The sequence below is a fragment of the Budorcas taxicolor genome, chromosome 18 (genome assembly GCF_023091745.1).
Source record: "Budorcas taxicolor isolate Tak-1 chromosome 18, Takin1.1, whole genome shotgun sequence".
Taxonomy (NCBI): Eukaryota; Metazoa; Chordata; class Mammalia; order Artiodactyla; family Bovidae; genus Budorcas; species Budorcas taxicolor.
In genome coordinates, this window is record NC_068927.1 from 3,304,744 (window position 1) to 3,330,181 (window position 25,438).

At 45.2% G+C, this 25,438-nt stretch overlaps 1 protein-coding gene and 2 pseudogenes across 2 annotated transcripts in view; 1 reads left to right on the forward strand and 2 right to left on the reverse strand.

Moving 5' to 3' along the window:
• Window positions 1–25,438, reverse strand: part of IL34 (interleukin 34) — a 60,095-nt gene that overhangs the window by 10,649 nt on the left and 24,008 nt on the right. The window contains exons 1-2 of one of the 2 annotated variants that reach the window (XM_052656238.1): window positions 2,566–2,615; window positions 1,113–1,511 (exon numbers count right to left, since the gene is read on the reverse strand). In XM_052656238.1, the coding sequence (XP_052512198.1) occupies window positions 1,113–1,140 (28 nt within the window). In that variant the 5' untranslated portion in view covers window positions 1,141–1,511; window positions 2,566–2,615. Of the gene's footprint in view, window positions 1–1,112; window positions 1,512–2,565; window positions 2,616–25,438 lie in introns of those variants that run through there. The other variant, XM_052656237.1, reaches the window with a different exon arrangement.
• LOC128063394 (dnaJ homolog subfamily C member 7-like) lies at window positions 1,316–13,261 on the reverse strand (annotated as a pseudogene).
• On the forward strand, window positions 14,811–18,431 carry LOC128063395 (RNA-binding protein 4B-like; annotated as a pseudogene).

The following is a 25,438-nucleotide window of genomic DNA, read 5'->3' on the forward strand; positions in this document are numbered from 1 at the left end:
GGCTCCTGCCGTCTCATCAGTCAGCCGCCTTTCACCCTGGCTTCCACAGCCTCAGCCGCCCAAGCCCAGACCGATGTCCAGCCTGGCCTCGCGCTCCCCCTGCTGAGGTTTGCTCACGCTGTTCCCCCTCCCTGGAAGGAGTGCCGTCCTCACCTCCCCAGATCTATGGATGCAGACCCACCCACCTCTGAGACCATTTCAAGTGGCACCTCACTCTGCTGTTTCTCCTGCTCCCCCTGCCCCTCACGACTTGGAAAATTCCAGAACACCAAGTCTGGGCCCTCCCACCCGTTCTGAACATCCTGACCCTTTGCAGTGCCCTCTGCAAGGGCCGGGGAGGACCCAGCTCCTCAGCGCATCCCTCGGAGGATCAGACCCCAGACCTCACGTAAACAGCACACGGTTCCCAGCACCTAACTCCATGCCGGGTATTAGAGACGCACAAGATAGCCCAGGTCCTTGTCACCATGGCAGTGCCTCTCCAGTGGGCACGTGGGTGGCACCAGAAAAAATATGTTGAATTTGAGTCGATTAAATTGAATCCTGGAGTCTGAAGGGAGCTTGGTCTGGCCTCCCACCAGCAGGCTCGAGAGGCTTCTAGATTCTTTTTCTTTTCTGTCCTCATTTCAACTATTTTTCTTTTTCCCAACACCGCCGTTCTCTTCCTGCCTTTTGATTGAGCTCTTCACGGAGGAAGAGGCAGAGGGAACAGCCTGCGCTTCTCTCATATGTCTCAGGGCCCAGACAATTTCATAAGCCCCCACCCCAGACTGGCCACCCCGAGGGAAGCCAGAAGTCTCTCCACTGTGCTCCCCAGCACCAGCGAGCCTGGGCAGGTGAGGTCCTGCCTCCCACCCCCAGGGCCTGCCCTGTCCCCGTGACCCACTGACTGTGCCCACCCACTCCAAGGCTCACAGCCATCATGCCTGTCTGAGCTGGAGACAGGGCAGACAGCGTGGGAGTCCCTGAGGGCGCTTGCCATTAAGCTGGGAAGCATCTCAACTTCTCCCCAGGAAGAATGCCCTGGTTGCCGTGGTTACAGCAGAGCCCGGCTGCGGGCCAGGGCCTCCCCGGGCAGTCCCCACGGACCCCCAGCCCCGCTGGGTACTCACAGCGCAGCCAGGCGAGTCCCTGGGGCATGGTGGTGCACGGGTCTTGCAGAGCACAGACGCGCGTCCCCAGAGGTGTGTCTGCTCACAGAGGCCCGAGGAGGGCCTGCATGGCCCCGGTCAGCAGAGGGAGCCGGGAGTGAGGAAGGGCTGGCCTCGGGGGAGTGGCCGGGCGGGGCGGCAGGTGCCCCGGGCAGGGCTCCCCCTTATCTGCCTGACAGTGCGGGCGGCAGCCAGCGGGCGGCAGCCGTGGGCCCCATGGCGGCAAGACCTGGCCTGAGACGGCTGCCTCGGGGTCTTTCTTCGGAGCAGGACAGAGTCCCCCGCAGGCCTCGGAGTCTGCGGCTGGCTTGAGCTTTCTCTGATTTCTCCGTCTGCAGCTGCTCAGTGTGAAACCTGGCTCTGGAAAGAGAAAGGAGGAGAGAAACCGATTATGTAAGCGTGGTGCTGCCACTCAGCCCCCGGCCACAGGCACGCAGAGCCGACCGTGCAGGCGGCAGCCACAGCCGGCTGGGCCCACAGGAAGGCCGGGGCACACCGCTCAGACGCGGGACCACAGGGCATCCACAGGGCAGCCTCAGTCCAGGGGCGAGTTCGAAGGATACCGGCGGACACCCTGGGGGCCAAAACCAAAGCAGGACCAAGGAATGAATGGGCTGTGTGGATTCAACCTGGGGAGCTTCCTGAGGGGAGATCATAGATAAACTAGACGAATGACTTGGACTGCAGGGAGATTTTTTTTTTTAAGCACATCATTCACCACTCTACTCACTTTCAGGCTTAGTTCCATTCTCACATTCCAAATCTGCCTCCCCAAGTATGGAGTACCCAGTTAAATTTGAATTTCAGATAAATGATACAAATTTTTTTTTAGTATAATTATGTCATGAATGGGGCTTCCCTGTTAGCTCAACTGGTAAAGAATCCACCCGCAATGCAGGAAACCCCGGTTTGATTAATTGGTTGGGAAGATCCCCAGGAGGAGGGCATGGCAACCCACTCTAGTATTCTTGCCTGGAGAAGCCCCATGGACAGAGGGGCCTGGTGGGCTACAGTCCATCAGGTGGCAAAGAGTCAGACACGGCTGAGAGACTAAAGCACAGCACATCACATGTGAATACTTTTTTAGTATAAGTATATCCCAAATATTGCATGGGACATACTTATGCTACAAAAATATTCACTGCTTATCTGAAATTCCAAATTAACTAGGACTCCTGTTTCTTCATTTGCTAAATTTGGCAACTCTATTATAAAAAATGCTGTGACTTTTTCTGAGTGTTCACTATCTGGTAGGCCCACAGCTAAGGCCTTTATAATCATTAAATCCTCACAACAACCTTCAGTTCAGTTCAGTTCAGTCACTCAGTCGTGTCCGACTCTTTGTGACCCCATGAATTGCAGCACGCCAGGCCTCCCTGTCCATCACCAACTCCCAGAGTTCACTCAGACTCACGTCCATTGAGTCAGTGATGCCATCCAGCCATCTCATCCTCTGTCGTCCCCTTCTCCTCCTGCCCCCAATCCCTCCCAGCCCCAGAGTCTTTTCCAATGAGTCAACTCTTCTCATGAGGTGGCCAAAATACTGGAGCTTCAGCTTTAGCATCATTCCTTCCAAAGAAATCCCAGGGTTGATCTCCTTCAGAATGGACTGGTTGGATCTCCTTGCAGTCCAAGGGACTCTGAAGAGTCTTCTCCAACACCACAGTTCAAAAGCATCAATTCTTCGGCGCTCAGCCTTCTTGACAGTCCAACTCTCACATCCATACATGACTACTGGAAAAACCATAGCCTTGACTAGATGGACCTTAGTCAGCAAAGTAAGGTCTCTGCTTTTGAATATGCTATCTAGGTTGGTCAACAACCTTATGGGGCCATAAAGCTTCATTTTATCAATGAGGAACTCAAAGCCCAAAAAGGTTAAGACACTTGTCCAAGGCCACACAGCTTGTAAGAAGAGCAACAGGAATTCAACCACAGCTGGCTAATAAGTTATAGCTGGACATGGGGCTTGGGGCTTTCATACAGTCACCATCATTTATCCCTCACCCGGCTCTGCGAGGGATGGCTTGTTGTACCCATTTTGCAGATGAGCAAACTGAGGCTCTAAGCCGCTGAGTTGGCAAGTGACAGAGCCGGCTCTGAAATTCAGCCTCTGATTCTGCTCTGTTCCATTGTCTTGCCCTCTCCCTCTGGAATGGCCACAGGTGGTTGGCATGAGGGGAGAGTAGGTGTGATCTGGGGGTCTTCTCCATTGCGACATCCATGGCTCCCCCACAGAATGATGGATGGGCCGACTCTCACCCGTGGAGCTTCCCAGCAGGCAGCAGGGCTGCACGAGAGAACACAGGTGTCCGTTCACCCCTGAACCTCCTCCTCCTGCGACCCACACTGGTAACCTTCCTGCTGCTACAGCATCACCACAAACACTGACCTGGCTGAAGCTTTTTGTCATCGCTGTGCTTGCCTTATTTAGGTTTACTGAGGTAAGAACTACCCATAGCAAAATTCGCCTTTTCCTAGGATACAGTTCTATGGATTTTGACAAACGCACAGAGCCACATAGCCACTATAATAATCAAGAGGTAAAACATCTCCTTCCACCCAGAACGTTCCCTCCTGCCAGCCTGCAGTCAACCAGTCCTCCCGCCCTGGCCCCAGGGTGGGAATGAACCACCCCTGCTCGTTCGACCAGCAGTTTTCTTTCCAAAACACCTTATAAATGCAATCACAGAGCGCGGTCTTCTGTGTCCTTTCCCATAGCAGCCTGCCATCTGGGGTTTAGCCAGGATGCTGCGTGTGTTGGTCACTTGTTCCCTTTCCTTGCTGAGTAGTACTCCACTGTGTAGACTCTATTCACTAGCTGAGTGGCAGCTGGCTTGTTTCCAGTTTTTGACGATTGAGAACAGAGCCTCCACGAGGCTCCGTGGACAGGTTTTGGTGCGGATGGAACCTCCGTTTCTGCAGGCCCATGCTGTAACCTGGCGGTCCCACAGCCCTTCAGATACCTCGGCCCTGCGTCCTGTGCACCGGGGCCTGGACAGTGCTTCCTGCTCCTGTCCTGCTCCCACCACCGGAACATCCGCGGATCCAGACCTCCTACACGCACACCAGAATCTGCCTCTGCACCCCATCCACACCCCAAAACTCTCCCGGCCAGCTCCTCACTAAGATATCCCTCAGAAAGGCTTCTTCCACGTACCCTGGGCCAGCAGACTGGGACGGAGAAGCTGAGGAAGTGAGAGAAGGGTCATGGTCCCCTTCAGGCCACACCACAGAGCCCTGACCCTGGGTGCTACCCAGGGAAATGGGAGAGATGTGTGGAAGCCAAGGAAGGTGCAAAGCGGGGGCTGCCTGATGACACAGAAGCTGGACCCTTCTCTGGGAGGCGGAGGGCAGCGTGGAGGAAATCCCCTAAGAGAGTAGCCTTGCTGAACCCTGGGAAAGCTCAGGGGTATCTGTCTGTCCATCTCCCTCTCTCTGGTGAGGAAAGGGGCAGGGAGGAGTTGAGAATCGCCTTTGCCTCCCCAGCCCCACTCTACCCAGGGGCTTAGAACAGTCCTATGGAACCTCGTGCAGAGAGAACTTGGACAAGAAAGCAAAAGCTGGAGTATTATTTTACATAGTTCAATAACAAATAGCATTTTCAAAGTCACAGTAGCAAGTGAAAAGTGAATGCTAATTTAACAGAACCATGACTTATGGATCGTGGAAGGACAAAGGCCCTGGGGAGGGTGTGTATGCGTGGGGAGGGGAGGGAGGCAGTGACAGGCAGCCACACGTTCACTGGGGGGAAGTCAACAGACAGTGCCTCAGACAAAGGAGCAAGATGGGCGTGTGAAAGTGAAAGGCACTCAGTCGTGTCCGACTCTTACAGTCCATGGAATTCTCCAAGCCAGAATCCTGGAGTGGGTAGCCTGTCCCTTCTCCATATGTGTAACTGAATCACTCTGCTGTGTCCCTGAGAGTAACACAACATTGTAAATCAACTGTACTTCAAGTTAAAAGCAGAAAAAGATATGAATGGGGGGGGGTGCACGGGAAGAATTAGGGCCACTTTTGCAACAAGTCTATTACACCAACACAGAGCATCCTTCTTCCCAAAGAGGCCAGGCCTGACCTAAAGCCCAGGGCATGGAGCACTGAGCCACCTGCCACATCTCTGTAGGCAGGGCAGGGCCACAGGCGCCTCAGAGACACGCCACACAATCCCCTCACCTAGACATGAAGAAACAGGGCTGGCGCAGGGAGCTGTCCCAAGACGAATAGCCAGCCCCACCTCCTCCTGTGAATCAAGCCACTTTGCCCTTTGAGAATGTGGGAAGGGACATTATAGCAACTAGCAGTTCTGAGCAGTGAGTCACACATGCTCAATTTAAGGAGGAAGAAGAAAAACAGGACTGAGTTTAGGCCATGCGGGGTAAAAAAAAAAGATAAACAAAAGCACAAATAGGAATGATTTTCTTCTGTTAGCCCAGAGTTTATATTTCTGAATAACATTTCATCCACCACCTCTGTTCTACCAGCGGAGTGAGGGTTCTAGAACCAGAGCACATGAATCACACAGGATCCGCTCTTGGCCACATCTGAGTAGCCAGTGCCATCCAGAGATGTGGGCTGAGTCAGACCCTGCCTGCCCCTTGGCTCCCGTTCCCTGTTCAGTAACTACAAGTGTCATCTGCAAGTGAGGCTCTATTTCTACCTGCTTTGGTCTGGGCTGGGCCATGTGACTTGCTCTGATCAGTGGGATGTGCCTGGGCTTCGGGCTTGTCCTCTCTTGCTGCTGGGAGGGCTTCATGTCATGTAAACAATTACAGGCTAGCTTCCTACAGGAGGCTGCAGGCATCTGAATGAGACCATCCTAAACTAGTCCATCTGGCCCCAGTCAAGTCAGCCCAGAATACTCGCCACCCCACAGAATCGTGAGAAATAGTCAATGTTTGTCTATTTTCAACCACTAAGCTTGGGGGTAGTTTGTTACACAACAAAAGACAACTGATGAAGTCTGGAAGTGCATCATCTCTGCAAATGTTTTGTAAAAATCCCATCAAGTTGAATCCAAAGCGTCTTCTGGGAGTGGTTCCTGTGGTTTCTCTCCTCTGAATGAAATGCAGAAGGCTGTCTGCAAAGGTGTGCTTTCACTGCCCTAGGGCCCAGCTCAGAATCTTCTATTGGAACATGAACTCTCTGGAATTCTGTACCAATCAATACTTTAGTCCCTGTGCTATATTTGATGTAGTTTTTGAAACAGTATTATAGCATTGTTAAACAAACCAAACAAGGTAGAAGAGAATAGTATAATGGACCCTCATACAGCCATTGGGAAAGTTGCTCAGACATGTCTGACTCTCTGAGACTCCATGGACTGTAGCCTGCCAGGCTCCTCTGTCCATGCAATGCTGCAGGCCAGAATACTGGAGTGGGTAGCTGTTCCCTTCTCCAGGGCATCTTCCCAACCCAGGAATCAAACTCAGGTCTCCCGCATTGCAGGAGGCTTCTTTACCAACTGAGCCACCAGGGAAGCCCCATATAGCCATTATTCAGCTTCTAAACTTATCAATACTCTGCCATTCCCATTTCACCCGTCCTCTAAGTTTCGCCCTCGAGTATGTCAAAACAAATCCCAGACATGCCATTTTACCAGTATGTTAAGATGTTTTAAAAAATTACTATTATTGCACATTTCCAAACCAATAATCTCTTATATTGGGCTTCCCAGGTGATGCTACTGATAAAGAACCTGGCTGCCAGTGCTGGAGACATAAGAGACACAGGTTTGACCCCTGAGTCAGGAAGATCCTCTGGAGGAGGGCATGAAACCAACTCCAGTATTCTTGCCTGCAGAATCCCATGCACAGAGGAGCCTGATGGGCTACAGTCCATCAGGTGACAAAGAGTCAGACACAACTGAAGCTACTTATGATGCACGCACAATCCCTTATCATCTAACACAGAATCCATGTTCAAGTAAATGCACACGTATAAGCCCCACAGTTAATTTACTACAAAGGTGCAAAGAACAGACAACAGAGAAAGCATAGTCTCTTCAATAAATGGAGCTGGGGGGACTTCCCTGGTGATCCAGTGGTCAGGAATCTGCCCTGCAATGCAGGAGACTCAGGTTTGATCCCTGGTCAGGGAACTAAGCTCCCACATGCGGCAACTAAGCCTGAGTGCCACAATGAAAGAGCCCACATGCCCGAAAGTAAGACCCAACGCAGCCAGATAAATAAAATTTTTAAAAAAGAAATAAATAAATGGAGCTGGGAAAACTGGACAGCCACATGCAAAAGGGAAAAAGAGAGAGAGAGAAACTACACTACTATTTCACACCATTCACAAAAGTCAGCCCAAAATGGATTAAAGATTTGAATGTAAGACCTGAAACCATAAAACTCCTAGAAGAAACCATAGGTAGTGTGTGTGTGTGTGTGTGTATATATATATTTGAAATCTATTCATTTATCTGGCTGCGTCGGACCTCACTGCAGCAGGCTGGATCTTCTGTTACAGCAGGCTCAGTAGTTGCAGTGAGCAGACTTAGTTGCCCCATGGCAGGTAGGATCTTAGTTCCCTGACCAGGGTTGAACCTGAGTCTCCTACACTGGAACTCAGATTCTTAACCACTGTACCCCCAGGTAAGTCCTGTCAGTATACTCTTTGAAAACAGTCTTAACAATTTCTTCTAGATATGTCTCCCCAGACAAGAGAAATAAAAGCAAAAAAATAAACAAATGGCACTGTGCCAAACTACAAAGCTTCCACACAGCAAATGAAACCACCAACAAAATAAAAAGACAGCTTGCCGAATGGGAGAGGATATTTGTAAATTGCATATCCACTAAGGGGTTAATATTTATTACAAAGAATGCATACAACTCAACAACAGTTAAACCACCTGATTAAAAACTAGACAGAGGATGGGACCTCCCTGGCTGCTCAGTGGTTAGGGCTCTGTACTTCCATTACATGGGCAGTGGGGTTGTTCCCTAGAAGGGGGACAAAAACTCTGCAAGCTGCCCAGTGCAGCCAGAATTTTAAAAAAAATTGGGCAGAGGAGCTGAATAGACATTTTTCCAAGGAAGACATACAGATGGCCAACAGACACATGAAAAGATATCAAAACCAAAGTAAGATACCATCTCACACCTGTCAGAACTGCTATCACCAAGTAGGCAAGAAATAACAAGCCTTGGGGAGGTTGTGGAAAAAAACCCTCATATACTGTTAGTGGAATTATAAACTAGTGCAGCCAGTATGGGAAACAGTAGAGAGGTTTCTCAAAATACTAAGAACAGAACTACCACATGACCTAACTATTTCACTTCTGGGTATTTATCCAAAGAATATGAAAACATTACTTTGAAAAGATACATACACCCCTATGTCAATCACACTATTACTTTAGCCAAGATACAGAAATAACCTAAGTGACTATCCATGGATGGATGGATAAAGAAAATGTGGCATATATATACATACATATGTGTGTCTATATATACATATAAATAATGGAATACTACTCAGCCATTAAATCTTGGGGAATTCCCTGGTGGTCCAGTCATTGGGACTCTGTGCCTCCACTGCGGGGGACATGGGTTCAATCTCTGGTCAGGGAACTAAGATTCTGCAAGCCTGAAAACACAGCCAAAAAATTTAAAAAATAAAAAGATGAAATCTTGCCATCGTAACAACATGAACGCACCTTCAGGGCATCATGCTAAATGAAATAAGTCAGAGAGATATACTATATGATTTTGCTCACGTTGAATTTAAAAAACAAGTGGAGAAACCAAACCAAACAAAACCAAACATGTAGATACAGAAAACAGAGTAGTGGTTACCAGAGGGGAAAGGGTGAGAAGGGCAAAGTGAGTGACATATGGTGTAACCGTATGGCTGGCAACTGGTGATGGAATGAAACTAAGTTTTGGTGGTGGGCAGGCTGTGGTGTATATAGAAGCAGAAATATAATGGTGCACACATGAAACATATATACCGATGTTGCCTCAATAAAAAGATCAATTTTTAAAAAAGAGTCCATATTCAACTTTCCTTCGTTATTTAAAAAAATCTTTTTAAAAGTTGCTTTATGACACTGAAACATATATATTACCATATGTAGAGTAGAAAGCCAGTGAGAATTTGCTGTGAGACACAGGGAGCTCAAATCCAATGCTCTGTGACCACCTAGAGGGGTGGGATATAGGTATACCTGAGCAGCAGCATGCCTGATTCATGTTGATGTATGGCAGAAACTAACACAATATTGTAAAGCAATTATCCTACAATTAAAAATTTAAAACTTTAAAAAGTTGCTTTGTTCATGTGAATGCATAGCAAAACTCACCACAATATTGTAAAGTAATTAGCCTCCAATTAGAATAAATTTTTTTAAAAGTTGCTCTGTTTGAATCAAGAGCCCAGTATTTTGGGCCACTGACTGATGTGTCTCTATGTCTTCTTCCTTTCTTTTTTTAAATATTAAGATATATCTTAACATTGCAGTCTGCAAGGAGTCCAACCCGTCACTCCTAAAGGAAATCAGTTCTGAATATTCATTGGAAGGACTGATGGTGAAGCTGAAGCTCCAGTGCTTTGGCCATCTGATGCGAAGAACTGATTCAGTGGGAAAGACCCTGATGTTGGGAAAGATTGAAGGCAGGAGGAGACAGGGACGACAGGATGAGATGGTTGGGTGGCATCACGGACTCAATGGACACGAATTTGAGTAAGCTCCTGGAGTTGGTGGATTTGCATATTCTGGACATTTCACGCAAATAAAATCTTATGTGATCCTTTGTGACTGGCTTCTTTCACTTATCATATCTTCAGGGTTCATTCATCTTGTAAACCAAATGTTTGTGTCCCCCTCCCTCAAAAATTCCTATGTTGATGCTCTAACCCCCATTGTGATGGTATTTGGAAATGCATCTTAGTGAGGTAATCAGGGTTGGATGAGATCATGAAGGTGGGGCCCTCATGATAGGATTGAAGTGAAGTGAAGTCGCTCAGTCGTGTCCGACTCTTTGCGACCCCATGGGGTGTAACCTATCAGGCTCCTCCGTCCATGGAATTTTCCAGGCAAGAGTAGAGTGCTGGAGTGGGTTGCCATTTCCTTCTCCAGGGGATCTTCCCGACCCAGGAATCGAATCCAGGTCTCCCGAATTGCTGGCAGACGCTTTACCGTCTGAGCCACCAGGGAAATCACACATGATAGGATTAGTGCCCTGAAAAGACACCAGAGGCTTGCTGTCTCTCTCCATGATCCCATAAAGAGGCAGTCACGTGAGCACACATCCAGAAGGTGGCTGTCTGCAACCCAAGGGGAGAGTCCTCACCAGAAACCAACCATGCTGGTACCCTAATCTTGGACTTCAACCCCCAGAACTGTGAGAAAATAAATTTCTGTTATTTAAGCCACCCAGTCTATGGTATTTTATTATGGCAGCCTGAGTAGGCTAAGACAGTACTTCAAATCATTTTTTAAAAAAGAAGCGTAAAACATTTTATTCTCTTAAATTTTTAATAAATTTAAACAGTAAAACAAAAATTCACATGCACTCTCCCTATTTACTCTCTGCCTCCCTCCTCAGACAGTAAAGCATCTGCCTACAATGCGGGAGACCTGGGTTTGATCCCTGGGTCAGGAATATCCCTTGGAGAAGGAAATGGCAACCCACTCCAGTACTCTTGCCTGGGAAATTCCATGGACAGAGAAGCCTGGTAGGCTACAGTCCATGGGGTCGCAGAGTCAGACCCGACTCTTTGAAAGTGAGCGACTTCATTTTTCCCTCCCCTGCCTGCAGTGTTTAGTCTGGCCCCCTTTCTGTCATCCTTCTCACACAGGCACAGGGTATCCAACTAAGAAAACAAAACTACGCTAAGTACATGGAGACATGATGAAGGAAGGAGGCGACCTGTGTCCACATTCAAGGTAAAACTGGGAAAGCCTGCATTTTCTGGGTCCCAAACAGTTTCATTAGTCAAACTGAAAAAAAAAAAAATCCCTGGACCAGAAGTTTCAAGGCTCCCAGGACCACCAAAGAATGCCTTGAACTCCCAAACTCCGAATTTATACCCCCCCTCTTTAGATAACCGTGTTTGTTTTCTATGTTTGTGAGTCTGTTTCTGTTTCATAAATAAGTTCATTCATATCATATTTTAGATTCCACATGTATGTGATATCATATGGTATTTGTCTTTCTGATTTACTTCACTTAGTATGATAATCTTTAGGTCCATCCAGTTGCTGAAGATAGCATTATTTCTTTTTTATGGCTAAGTAGTATTCCATTATAGATCATTTTATATATAATTCCATTGTATACATATATATATATATATAACAAAAATTCACAAGCACTCTCCCTGTTCACTCTATGTCTTCCCCCCCCTACCTGCAGTCTTTAGTCTATATGTGATATAAATAGATATCTTCTTTATCCATTCATCTGTCAGTGGACATTTAGGTTGCTTTCATGCTTTGGCTATTGTAAACAGTGCTGCTATGAACACTGGGGTGCATGTATCTTTTTGAATTAGAGTTTTCTCTGGGTATATGCCCAGGAGTGGGATTGCTGGATCATATGATAGTTCTATTTTTAGTTTTTATTTCCTTCTTAAAAATTCTATTTATTTACAGCTGTGCTGGGTCTTCATTGCTGCAAGCAGGCTTTCTCTCATTGTGGCGAGTGCGGGCTACTCTCCAGCTGCAGTGCACAGAGGCGTCTCCTGTCGTGGAACATGGGTTCTAGGCTCATGGGCTCAGTAGTTGTAGCTCACAGACTCCAGCTCAGACTCATAGTTGTGGTGCGTGGGGATCTTCCCAGGCCAGGGATCAAACCTGTGTCCCCTGAATTGACAGGTGAATTCTTAACCAGCACACCACCAACGAAGTCCCCATTTTCACTTTTTGAGGACTCTCTACACTGTGTTTCTAGCGGGTACACCAATTTATATTCTCACCAACTGTGTAGAAGGGTTCCCTTTTTTCTACACTCTTTTCAACATCTGTTATTCATAGACTTTTTAATGATGACTATTCTGACTGGTGTCAAGTGATACCTCATTGCAGTTTTGATCTACATTTCTCTAATAATTAGTGACATTAAGCATCTTTACTTATGTCTATTGTCCATCTGTATGTCTTATTTGGAGAAATGTCTATTTAGGTCTTTTGCCCATTTTTTGATTGGGTTTTTTGGTTTTGTTTTTTGAGCTTTATGAACCATTTGTATGTTTTGGACGTTTTTATGCTTTGAACATCTGTATGCTGTTTTTGTATTTTTGGGTCTATCCCCAGAGTTTCTCGGCACAGTTCATATGCTAGTTTGTAGTTTCTTCTTTAAATGTTGTATTCCCATCCTTCTGGGTGTGTGCTCTTTGGCATTTCCACAGACAGTGCAGGTCTCCTCATGGTCAGGAGCCATCCCGAGAGGCTATACAAAAAACCAACTCACCTCCTCAATGCAACCTTCACAATAAAAGCAAAGACCTCATACACACAGAGCAGCGGCAAAGGTGGGATCCGTTTGCAAAATGCTACTGGTCACATACTGGGCTTCTGGATAACCACTCAGACTGCTAAATATTCTTTGATGATTCTGAAGCAGTGGCAGGCAGGGGAACATTCTAGGGAACAGTCCATACAGGAAACAAACTTCCAAAAATCCCGATTCTCAAAATCTGTTCCTGCTGTTTCCTCACATTCTGTAACTGCGTTAGCATTCTTGAACTTCTATTGTTCAAGCATGAACAATAGCATGAGCATGTTCGTAGTCAGGTTCTAGTGCTCTCCAGAAACCACAAGGTGCCACCGAGGCATTCCCTAGAGATAGGCGGTATTTGCCCTCTCATAGAAGTCCCTGGGCGGAACTGTCATACACCCTCACTCTCTGCTGTGCATCTCCCAGAGCTTTCTGGAACCCTTCAATCATCATCTAGATGGCTGCCCGACCCCCATAACAGCTGGCATTTTTAAGGAAACGTATCTGTGCATAATAGCTATAAGCATCACTGTAATCTTTCTTGATATGCTGTGCACCTCCTCGCTCCCTGAAAGACTCTGCTTCCCTCTTAGTTTCTTCGTGGTTGAGCAGTTCTGGCTCATTCACTGCTCTTCCCACATCGCACTCAGTAGTGGTCACCATCTCACCACCGGGACCAGTAACTTCATGCCTTTTTGTTGTCATATAATATTCCAAAATGTATTGATAAACCACATCTTCTTTATCCATTCATCAGCTGACGGACATTTCGGTCGTTTTCATTTTTTTTTTTTTTTATTTCTATGAGTTATATTGCCACGAATACTTGTGTACAAGTTTTTGTCTTGGTGTATGTTTTCAGTTCTCATGGGTATATTTGTAGGAATGTAGTTGTTGGGTCATATGGCTACTCATGGTTAACTTTTTGAGGAAATGTCAGTCAGCTTTCCAAAACAGCTGTACCATTTTATTCCCACCAGCAATGTATGAGGGTTTTGATTTCTCTGTATCCTCACAAACACTTGTTAATATCACTTTCCTGATAATGTCCCCTGAGGCACAAAACTTTTTAAATTTGAGGAAGCCCAATTTACCTTTTTTTTTTTTTTTGGTTGGTTGTGACTTTGGTGTCATATCTAAGAAACAAGTGTCTATCTAATCCAAGGGCACAAAGATATATATGCTTTATTCTAAGACTTTTACAGTTTTAGCTCTTACATTTAGGTCTTTGATCCATTTGGAGCTGATTTTTGTACATGGTGTTAGGCAAGAGCCCAACTTCACTCTTTTGCATATTGCTATCCAGAAGTCCCGGCACTGGTTTTTAAAAGATGATTCTTTCCCCACTGAACAGTCTTAGCACCCTTACTATATTTCAGTTGACCATAAATACATGGGTAGATATGGATTTATTTCTGGACTCTCAATTCTATTCCATTGATCTATTATGTCTTTTTTTTTTTTTTTGGGGGGGTCATGCCACACAGCTTGTGGTATCTTAGTTCTCTGACCTAGGACTGAACCTGACTCCGGCAGTGAAAGAATCAAGTCCTAACCCTTGGAGAGCCAGAGAATTCCCTATATTTACATCTTTATGCCAAAAACCACTCTGTCTTGATTTCTGTAGCTTTATGGTACATTGTGAACACCTTTAAGACATTTTAATCTATAATAATTTATTTTTCCCTTTCTGTTTTTATTGAAGAAACTGAGTCACTTGTCCTGTAGGCTTCCCACATTCTGGATTTGGATAATTGCACCCCTGTAATGTCATTTAACATATTTATCTCTGTAATTATAATATTTAGATCAGGACGCTTCACTGGGCTCAGGCATAATTTTCATAGGAGGTGTTGCATGATATCAGGAGACACAGAAGTTATGTTTGTCCCACTTTAAAGAGCGAATGTTATGTTCTTTCTCCATGATTCATCCATTATAAAGTTTTCCACCAACATTTTACCTTTCACCACATACTCAGGATGACAGCCTTGATCCACTGTTTTCTTCGGTGGTCACTTTCTATCTTCTCTTCTACATATATTACTGTGATTCTTTTATAAAGTAGAACATTCCTTCCTCACCTATTTTCTTAAGATTTGGTCTTGACTCTTGACCCGGTAGCACCAAGGCATGAGTGGCGATTGTCACTATGCAGACTTCTCTCTGATGTGGGAGCCACCGCTACTGCCACCAGGAGGCTCTTTTCAGGATGATGAAACTGTTCACTGGAAACCTGCCCTGGGAGGCCACAGGGCAGGAGGCCCGCTCACTCATCAAGCAGTGTTGGAAGGTGCTGGAATGTGACAGCGTTAAGACCTGTGGCTTTGTGCATGCGAGGACAAGGCAGTGGCTGAGGGCGCTACACAGCACCAGCGCCACTGCTGGCTGCATGAGGGCGAGCATCAAGGTGAGAGCCAGCAAGGATAAGAGCGAAGCTTCAACCAAGTTTGAGGAGTATGGTCCAGTCATCAAATATGATGACACTGTGAAAGATTATGCCTTTGTACACATGGAGTGGGCAGAGGGTGCAGTGGAGGCTGACAGGGGCCATGATAGTTTCCAGGCAAAAGAATGCATGTGCAGTTGTCCGCCAGCTGCTCTGGACTGCCCCTGGGATGGGAGACTGGAGTGGCCGCTGTCAGTGTGAGAAAGAGGGGCACTGGTCAAAACAGTGCCCAACAGATCGTACGGGTCGTGTGGCGGACTTCCCAAGCAATTATAATGAACAGTATGGAGCGGGGCACACACCTTAAGCCATGGGCTACGGGGAATCCATTTCTTACAATGATGCTATCCTACAGAGCACTTGACTACTGTAAGCGCTCCTGAGTTCACTCTCATGAGGCAGTAGTGGCAGCAGCAGCATTTGCACACGACTACGCAGGGCAGACCATGTCCCATCTGCCTCAAGTCCAGAACACAGCTGTGACCCGCCGCCTCAGCTCCACTTCCATTGATCCCGACAGACAAACACCTGTTGCCAAACTCAGGCAGTGCTGCCGCCACTGCCGCCACTTCCTCCTGTGGTGGAGGGGACAGGAGCCCCCTGCCTCCTGCAGCAGGGCTGTGCGCCCCACAGGTGGAGAGGACTACGGTTACGGGCTAGAGAGTGAGCTGTCTCAGGCTTCAGCAGGCAATCCTCTGTGATGTGGCCCAGTACGAACCGGAGCAGTATGCAGACTGAGCTGGGTACTCAGCCTTTGGAAGATTGGAGGTAGGATTACTGCAGACTGCATATCCTCACGCTGTGGTCACACAGGAGAACTCGCTCCATGTGGTTCCCCTTGCTGACATGTTTCCACTGCTTCATGTCTCAGTAAACAGAGGAGTTTGTGACCATGTTTTCTCTTTTAAAAAAGCTTTTTTTGTTGTTATTTACTTCGGCTGCCCTGGGTCTTCGTTGCCGTGTGGGTTTTCTCTAGTTGTGGCGAGCAGGGGCTCCTCCTCGTTGTGGTGTGCGGGCTTCTCACTGCGGCGGCTTCTCTTGTTGTGGAGCACGGGCTCTGGAGTGCAGACTTCAACAGTAGTGGCTTGTGGGCTCCAGGGCACAGGCTCAGGAGCTGTGGGTCAGGGGCTTAGCTGCTCTGCGGTGGCACGTGGAATCTTCCCAGACCAGAAAGAACCTGGGTCCCCTGCATTGGCAGGCAGATTCTTAACCACTGGACCACCAGGGACGTCTCTTTGTTTTCTTTTTAATTCTTCTAAGTTGGCTTTTTTCTTTCCTCCTGATACCAGTCTCTGTAGCCTTTCACTCTGACCCTTATATTCTCAGCCTTTGAGCAGCCCTGGGTAAGGATTTTGCTGGCATCCCCTTCTCCCATACCGCAGAATCCCTCTTATCTTGCTTTCCTTAGCTGCTGAACCTTTCTGCCTGTCTACTTGCAACGTCTCCTTTCCCTTTAAAATGGCATGTAGAGGCAACCTACCTTTCACTCTTCTACGTTAGCTCTGGACTCTAACATTGAAGCTAATCCTCTGAAACTGCTAGGACAATTGGGGTTTTGGTTGTTGCTGTTGTTCTTTGTATGTGACCTGTGATGGTGGCATAACATTAGCTGAAATTCAGCCTTGTCTTACTCCACTTTTTTTAAAAAAAATATTTTGACAAATAAATATTTATAACACTTTTTAAAAAGCATGATTCTTTGTCTTTACTTACCAGCTTTCAGAATGAGTTGTTGCCTAACATCTTCCAAAGGTAATTAATGATGATTTTTCAGTTATCACCTTGAGTTCATTAATTTTAAAATTTTTGTTTTTCAATCCATTAAAGTCAGGTTCAGTCAGTCAGTTCAGTCACTCAGTCGTGTCCAATTCTTTGTAACCCCATGGACTGTAGCAGGCCAGGCTTCCCTGTCTATCACCAACTCCTGGAGCTTACTCAGACTCATGTCCATCAAGTCGGTGATGCCATCATTTCAAAGTAAAAACTAAATGATAAAAGACATATTCAGAAAGTTCTATCTTTCTCCCCCCTTATTTTTCCCTCCCTGATAAAACAATTTCATTAGTTTTTGGTTTTTCCTTACATTGGTTACATTTTAAAAAAACAAGCATATTTTTCATATTTCCTCTCTTTGCCTACAAAGGTGGCATTTTACCCATATTCCTTTGCACCCTGCATTCTTTAAAATTTATTTATTTTTAACTGAAGGATAATTGCCTTTCAATATTGTGTTGGTTTCTGTCATACCTCTACATGAAGCAGCCATAGGTATTCATATGTCCCCTCTCGCATCTTGCTTTTTAAAAACTATTTTAAAATAAAATATAAAAGTAACAGAAAAAATGTATAGTTTAATGAATTATTATAAGATAATCAAATCTTATATCTACCATGAAATCAGGGAATAGCACCTAGTAGGCCACTGCAGAAGGCCCTCCATGGGTCCCATCTCAACTACCAAACAGTAACCACCACCCTGACTATGACAGAAACACTTGTCGGGCTTCCTTCTGGTTTTATCAACCAAGTGTGCTTCCCTAGACACTAAAGGTTTTAGCTTTGCCCATTTTTAAAATTCATATATCTTTTAATCCTCTTTTAACCCACAGGATTTCTCCTCCATTCCATTCTTCCCTCTGAAGAAGCCAGGATAGAAACTTGCCTGGTGGTCCACTGGGTAAGACACCAAGCTGCTACTGCAGGGGACCTGGGTTCAATTCCTAGTCAGGGAATTCGATCCCACATGCAACAGTGAAGACTCGGCCCAGGCAAATACATTTTAAAAAAATTAAAAAAAAAAAAAAAAAAAAAAGAACCCAGGATCCATGTCCAAGAGTGCCCCCAGTCTAGCTTTGCTGGTTGTGCGTTCGTGGTGCAATTCAACATGTCCCTCTGTCCTGTGCTGTTTTGCACGTTGCAGACTGGATCAGACAAAGTTTAAATCCTTTGTCACAACTACAGGTGGTGCCAGGTCCACTCTTCTCCGATGTTGGTAGCTACCGATGCTTAATGTCTAGACTCTAATTTATCGAGGGTTGCTAAGTGTGATATTCTCACTCACATTTCCATCTGATCAAGCCTTTTCCCATGAGGCAAACAGAGTCAGTAGCAGATAGCAGCTCTGCCAAGATGTCTGATATGAATAGGATATGTCACAATATGACATATTGTGCTTTCTTCCCACATCTGAACCTCTATTAAATCAGAAAGTCTCCAGCCTTGTGTGATTTGTTTTCAAATACTGGCTTCTCAGAAAAGGATTGGCTGGCAACCAGACATGCATGGCCTTTACCCTTGTGATCCAAAGCACCTGAGTGATTTTATCAACTGAGACTCCTCCTGGGTCCACAGACCAAATGCGTGGAGCAGGCGGTACACTTCTGATAGGTGCTGCACGCATATGATCCGGGTCAGCACATCTGGGAAGCTTGGCACTATACCAGATCCCTAGGGCATCTCCCAAGCTGGAGTATTGTCTTAGGTGAAGCAAAACATGGAAACTCGCCTGCCCTCAGAAGTCCTGAAACAGGAAGGTGCATGACTCAGCGTTTCCTTAGAAGCAGGTATCTAGCACAGCACTATTTGGGTCATATCTACATATTTGAGATACATTTCTCTATATTCATTCAACTTTTTACTTAAATTGATTTGTAAAGAAAACTCCACAACACTTAACATTGAGAGAAAGACAGTTCTCACTTGCCAAAATGAGAAGCTAACATCAAGGAGAGTAAAATAACATAAGTTCAAGTGAGAAAGCATTGCCTGCTGAGCTAGGGAAGTGCTCTCTTTTTTGGAAAGGGAGTTTTAGCAAGGATTTCTGTTTGTTTTTGGCCGTGAGGCTTGTGAGATCTCAGTTTCCCAACCCCAGCTATTGAACCTGGGGTCTAAGCAGTGAAAGCAGGGTCCTAAGTCCACTGGTCCAGTCCACTAGACCTCCAGGGAGTTCCCTAGCAAGGGTTGTAGAGGTGTTTGAAATACAATAGCACCAGAATGGGTCTTTTTCCCAGAGCAGTCGTTCTCAACCTGGAGGTGACATTTAGCAATGTCTAGAGATAACTCTCGGAGAAGGCAATGGCACCCCACTCCAGTACTCTTGCCTGGAAAATCCATGGACAGAGGAGCCTGGTAGGCTGCAGTCCATGGGGTCGCTAAGAGTCGGGCACGACTCAGAGACTTCACTTTCACTTTTCACTTTCATGCAGTGGAGAAGGAAATGGCAACCCACTCCAGTGTTCTTGCCTGGAGAATCCCAGGGATGGGGGAGCCTGGTGGGCTGCAGTCCATGGGGTCGCAGAGTCGGACACGACTGAAGCGACTCAGCAGCAGCAGCAGCAGCAGAGATAACTCTGGTTGTCACAAGTGGGAGTGGGGGCACTACTGGCACCTAGTAATGGGTGGAGGCCAGGCTGCTGTAAACATTCTATCGTGTACAAGGCAGCCACCCTACAACAATTTTTCAGCCCCCATATGTCAATAGTTCTGAGACTGAGAAATCCTGTCCTAGAGAAAAAGAGTTGAAAAAGAACTGAAAAGAAATGTCCTCACTCTGAAATTCAATGTTTTTTAATGCAGGATACAAGTACCCTGTTACACATTCCAACATTAACTAATGGCACACAACCCACACTTAGAGAAAGCTATCTAAATGACACAAAGCCTCAGAACCAAAGCACCAGTGCTACTAGAACACTGCTATCAGAAAACGGAGAGCAGTCCGCAGACCCAGCCGCTGGGTCACACTGCCCTGCAGGCCGCTCTTACAGTCAGCATTCACCAAGAGCCTAGCACTTGCTGGCACTGTGCTGGGAACTGGCAAGTTGTGATTCCAGTAAGACGGATGCAGGCCAGTGAGGAAGGCAAGCAGGTAAATAAATGAGTAGAACACAATATCATTGAAGAGTGTGTTCAGCTAAAGGGAAGATGAAAAAACACCAACTGGTGGGGGGTGCGGTGAGGTGCCAGAGAAGGCGATGATTTCAGTTCTTAACCCTCCCAAGGAGCTCCCGCTGGTTAGAAGCAGAGCTAATTCAAAAGCAATGCATGGCTTCTGGCTTCTGGTAGGGTATATGCTTCTGACATTAACTGTAGAATGGATTAGGATTTGTAAATATACTCTAAAGTAATTTTAAAGAAGAAAAAAAAAAGCAGTACACTTGGAATATCCACTGCATTGCTGTTTACACTTCAAGAAAGAAAACTGGAAACCATCTGAATGCCAAACAACAGGAAAGCACTTGGCATAATCTGAGAACTAACTGCTGCTTATCGAGTCCTGACCACGCGCCAGTGAGTTTACATCCTGTACAGTAAAATGATTATACCCTTCTCTCCTTGTAGCAACTGCGAGAACTAATCTTCCCATTCCCTGAGAAAAGCCAGACTCGGAGAAGACAGGAAAAGGGAGTTTTTTCAACCAATGCTGTAGAAACTACCAGAAATTCTTATTTTAAATATATATATATATTTACTTATTTGGCTGTGTCAGGTCTTCATTGCAGCATACAAACTCTTGGTTGTGGCATATGGGATCTAGTCTCCTGCCCAGGGATCGAACTCAGGGCCCCAGCATTGGGAACACAGAGCCTTAGCCACTGGACCACCAAGGAAGTCCCGGAAATCCTTTTTTTTTTTTTTTTTATTAAGCATAATCCTAAAAAAAATTAAGCAGAGCCCTTACCTCACACTATGCATACAATAACTTGAAATGGATCATAGATGTAATTGTAAAACCTAAAACTAAATAAATTCTAGGAGAACATATTTGTGACTTTGAATTGGGCAAAATTTTCTTATATTTGACTCAAAAGCACAAACCATTAAAAAAAAAATGGTGTTGTGGGTGAGGAATAACAGGAATAAGTTAGAATAATGCTGTTACAGTATTGTTTTTATAGTTATCATCTACTATGGCAAGTGATATGGATCTCCAATTTGTGTAGTGATATAATGTTTCCCTTTTAAATAAATGTGTCTAGGCTTCCAAAATGTGCATGGCCCTAAGGAAAAAAATATGCAGGTAAGATGCTGACTCTGAAGCTAGAACCTGGTGTTCAAATTCTGGCTCCACCTTACCTTGGGCAACGTGAGCGTTCTTGTCTTCCCTCAGACTCCTCATCTGTAGAATGGCCTTGAGACAAAACTCTGACCTCAAAGGGTTATGGGAGTATTTACCAAGTTTCCATATATAGAACACTTAGAACATGGGATGGTATGCAGGAGCTCAGTATTTACTATAATAATTATTATTCACTATTATAAAAGGCAGCAAAGACATGTCTTGGAAAACTGAAGCTTTTTCTTTTATTCTTGAATTATTCCCTTTATTGATACTGCTTTAGCACCATCAATAGAGATCTGTGAGGAAAATACTTGATTGTGAAAGAAAGAAAGAAAGAAATTCAGTGTGGAACTGGTCACATGGGACCCCTGGCGTTCTGAACAGCTCCTGAAAGCTGCTGATGTCCTTCTGAAGGACTCCAACCTCTGACCTTCAAACTGTGACCTCCAATGAGCAAAGTGACTCAAGAGTGAAAGAACAGAGTGTGGAGGGCTCATACTTCTGCTATTCTCAGAAAAAAGTGACTGTTGACAAAGGGTCTCCAGCAGACCTTTGTGCCCAAAAGCTTCTTTGGAACAACATGACGAAAAGGAAAACAAAAGGAGTGAAGCAGATCATTAGCTGGAGGGCCCTCTACAGCTCATGGATAGAAACTTGTGCAGAGGTCTACTCTCTCTATGCACCAAAGAAAATACCGCCAAGAAAGTAACCAAGATCATGAGACTACGGAGCAGCTGGAGCTCTGACACACTACCCTTGTGGGCCTACAATCATTCTGGAAGACTGTCTGGCAATTCTAATAAAATGAGCTATATACCTGCTGTATGAGGCAGCAATTCTACTCCTAGTATCAACCTGGAAAAATCAAGAGCCATGTGCTCAAAAAACAACAACAAAAAGAATATGCATGGCTACTATATTCGTATCATGAATTATATGCAGTCCCAAAAGTTGAAAACAATTCAAATGTTCATCAACAGAAGAATGGATATGCAAATCTGGTATAATCACACAGCGGAAGACTCCTCGGCAAGAAAAAGGAACAAAAGACTGATCCATGCGACAACATGGATGGCTCTCAAAAACACTGCCAGTAAAAGACGACAAACACCAAAGAGCACTCGCTACATAATTCCATTTATTTGAATGCAAGAATGGTCTACAGTTACACAGTCAGGACAGAAAGGGGCAGAGCAAATTCATAGTGATGGAAATACCCTGGTTCTTGACTGGGGTGGTGGTCACCTGGGTATACGCAATTGTCAAAGGCCATCTGCACTGGGAGGAATACTGTCCCCCCAAAATCCATGTCCACCAGAATCTTAGAATGTGACCTTATTTGGAAATAGGGTCTTTGCAGCTGTAATTAGTTAAATTAAAGTGAGTCCATACCAGGTTACAGAAGGCCCTCATCCAAGGACTGATGTCCTTATAAGAAGAGAAAACAGAGACACGCAAGACGAATACAACATGGTGACCGAGACAGAGATCAGAAAAATAGGTCCACAAGGCACGGTGGCTGCAAGCAACCACCAGGAGCCAAGAAGAGGCAGTGAAAGGTCAAGGAAATCACAGCCTCATAGACACCTTGATTCTGGGTTTCCAGCTTCCAGACCCATGAAAGAACACACTTCTTTTCTCTTGAAGCCACCAAATTTCTGGTACTTTGTTACAGTAGCCCCTAGGAAACTAACAGACCATCTAACAATGTTTAAAGTCTGTGCCTTTTAAATAATTTTACTACAGCTTTAAAAATTGCAAGTAACTCATCAGAAACAGGAAGTTGGTGATGAGGGTTCCAACCTGGCTTCTGTTTCACCATATTAGACAGAATACCTGAAGGAGAGCAAAACCCTGTTGCTCAGAATCCACACTGAGAGAAGCCAGGCACTGCCCAAGGGGTCCCTCCCTCCCAATGGCTCTCCCTTTCACAATCAACCACTATTTGCATCTGTTTCCTCTGCCCACAGCAAAATGCCTCTTTCACTCTCTCAAACACAAATATTCAGGTACTATAGGCAGTACTACCCAGGAGAGCCACCGTGCAGATGTCCCATTCAAAAATGAACCAACCCGCTTCTCAGGGAGTGCCAAGCCTCAGAATTAAAGGCTGCAGAAAAGCCTGGTTAGGGGCCAAGCACCTTAACCCAACTTTTCAGTAACTCACAGATTTATTATCTGGAATGCCAACATTTAAGAATCTTTGATTCCTTTGCTTTCTGTAGCCCAGACACTTAGAAAATAGGACTTTTTATTTCATTATTTTGCTTCATCTTAGAAGACCCTGACCCTGAGAACTTTTCACCTGTGGATATCTGCACGAGGACTGGGGTCAGCAAAGGTCAGGTAGATCACTGAATAATATAACCATTCCGGCTCTCCCATATTTATGGCTGCAGAATTTGCCAGGCATGAGCTCACTGATTCCACACAACAAGGCTAGAGACAGAATCACTATTATCTTTATTTTTTGTTTGCGGAAACTGAGGACCAGAGGGGTGATGTAACTTGTCTGAGGTCACACAGTAGTACACAGAGGAAGGATCTGGGCCCAGACAAACTGGCCTGGAAATCTTAGCCACCGGGCCGCACTGCCAAGTAGATATCTCTTCTTTGGATTGGGCACTGCACTCCCCCAGCGACTGAGAACCCAAAGGTTTGTTATAGATCCAGAGCTCCTTCAACTTTTTTCCCCTTCTTGAGAACCATTAGAGCAGTGAGTCCCAAGGTCCATTGGGACATCCTCTAAAGCACTATATAAACAAAACTGAGTGGAACAAGATTAAGGTTGTTTAACTTTGTTTTGGGGGTTTGGGAATGTTTTGTTTTACTTTGAGATGAAAGCTAACCAAACAGCTATAGAGCTAAACCGAAAAAGATTTAGATCAGAATCAGGCACTTTTTCCCAACTTGATGAAAAACCACAGTTGCTTTTTTTCCCACTTTTTTCTTTTGGTGGCATTATGCAGCTTGCACAACCCTAGTTCCCCGCCCAGGATCAAACCCCTGCACATGGCAGTGAGAGCACGGAGACCTAACCGCGGGACCACGAGGGGATTCCCCAGACCCCATCTCTATTGTCCACTATGCCAGGAAAGAATCTGGAGCTGGGCTTCCTAAAAGAGAATCAAACAAAGGGCTCCTTACTTTGCAGGCGGGTTCTTTACTGTCTGAGCCACCAGGGAGGCCCTTAGGAAAGGACGCTTCAGCCCACATGTACCATACGTCCTGACTCTGTACATGTCCAGAGATCCTCTCCAGAGGAGTCCACAGTAGTTGACTCAAAGAAGATTCTCCAGTAGGGTGGCACGCACATTAAAAGACCAAAAGGAGGGAGTTCCCTGGAAGTCCGGTGGTTAGGACTCGACACTCACTGCTGTGGCCCAGGCTGATCCTGACCAGGGGCTGAATCTGGGCCATGGCTGTCAAAGTCCAGAATCCTAACTACTAACCCACCAAGGAGCTCTCAGAAACTTAACATAACGATAGACCCCAGGAAATCCATAAATATTGAATAAGCATTTAACAAAAACACATTATCCTGATTAAAAATCCTTAAGCAGGATTCAGTGGATAATTCCTTAATATGACAAAATATATAAATCTCAGTTATAAGCCAGCATTCTACTTAACTAGAAAACAACAGACACATTCCAGCTAAAGAGAGAAATAATACATCTGCGTGCACTATCACTGTGCAGGAGGTCCTAGCCACTGCAACTAGATACGCTAAAGAAATGAGAGACAAAATGACTGGACGAAGGGATACAGTGGACAGCATGGTGACTATAAGTAACAATACTGTACTGTTTGTTTGAAAGTTGCTAAAAGAATAAATCTTTAAAAGTTCTTGTTATAGAAAGAATTATAGCTACTTGCGGTGATGTTAACTAACTTATTGTTGTAATCACTTCATAGATATACATATATCAGATCATTATGTTTGTATCCTAAAATGACTACAATGTTATATGTCAATTATATCGCAATAAAAAACTAAAAAAGAACTGGATGGGAGGAGATAAAATTATTTCTATTTATAGATGAAATAATTATAAGCCTAAAATGGCTACAAGAATCAACTAAGAAACTACTACAAACAACAGCCAGTTAGAAAAGACTCCACAAAAAATATGTATCTAGGAATAAACCTATCAAAAAACGTGCAGGATACATAATAAAAAAACTGTAAACAATACTAAAGGGCACAGGAGATTTAAACAAATGGAAAGCTACGCCATGTACCTGGATAAGAACATTCAACATCATCAATATGTCCATTCTCTAAAGTTAATGTATACATTTAAAACAATCCTAATATATTTTATGA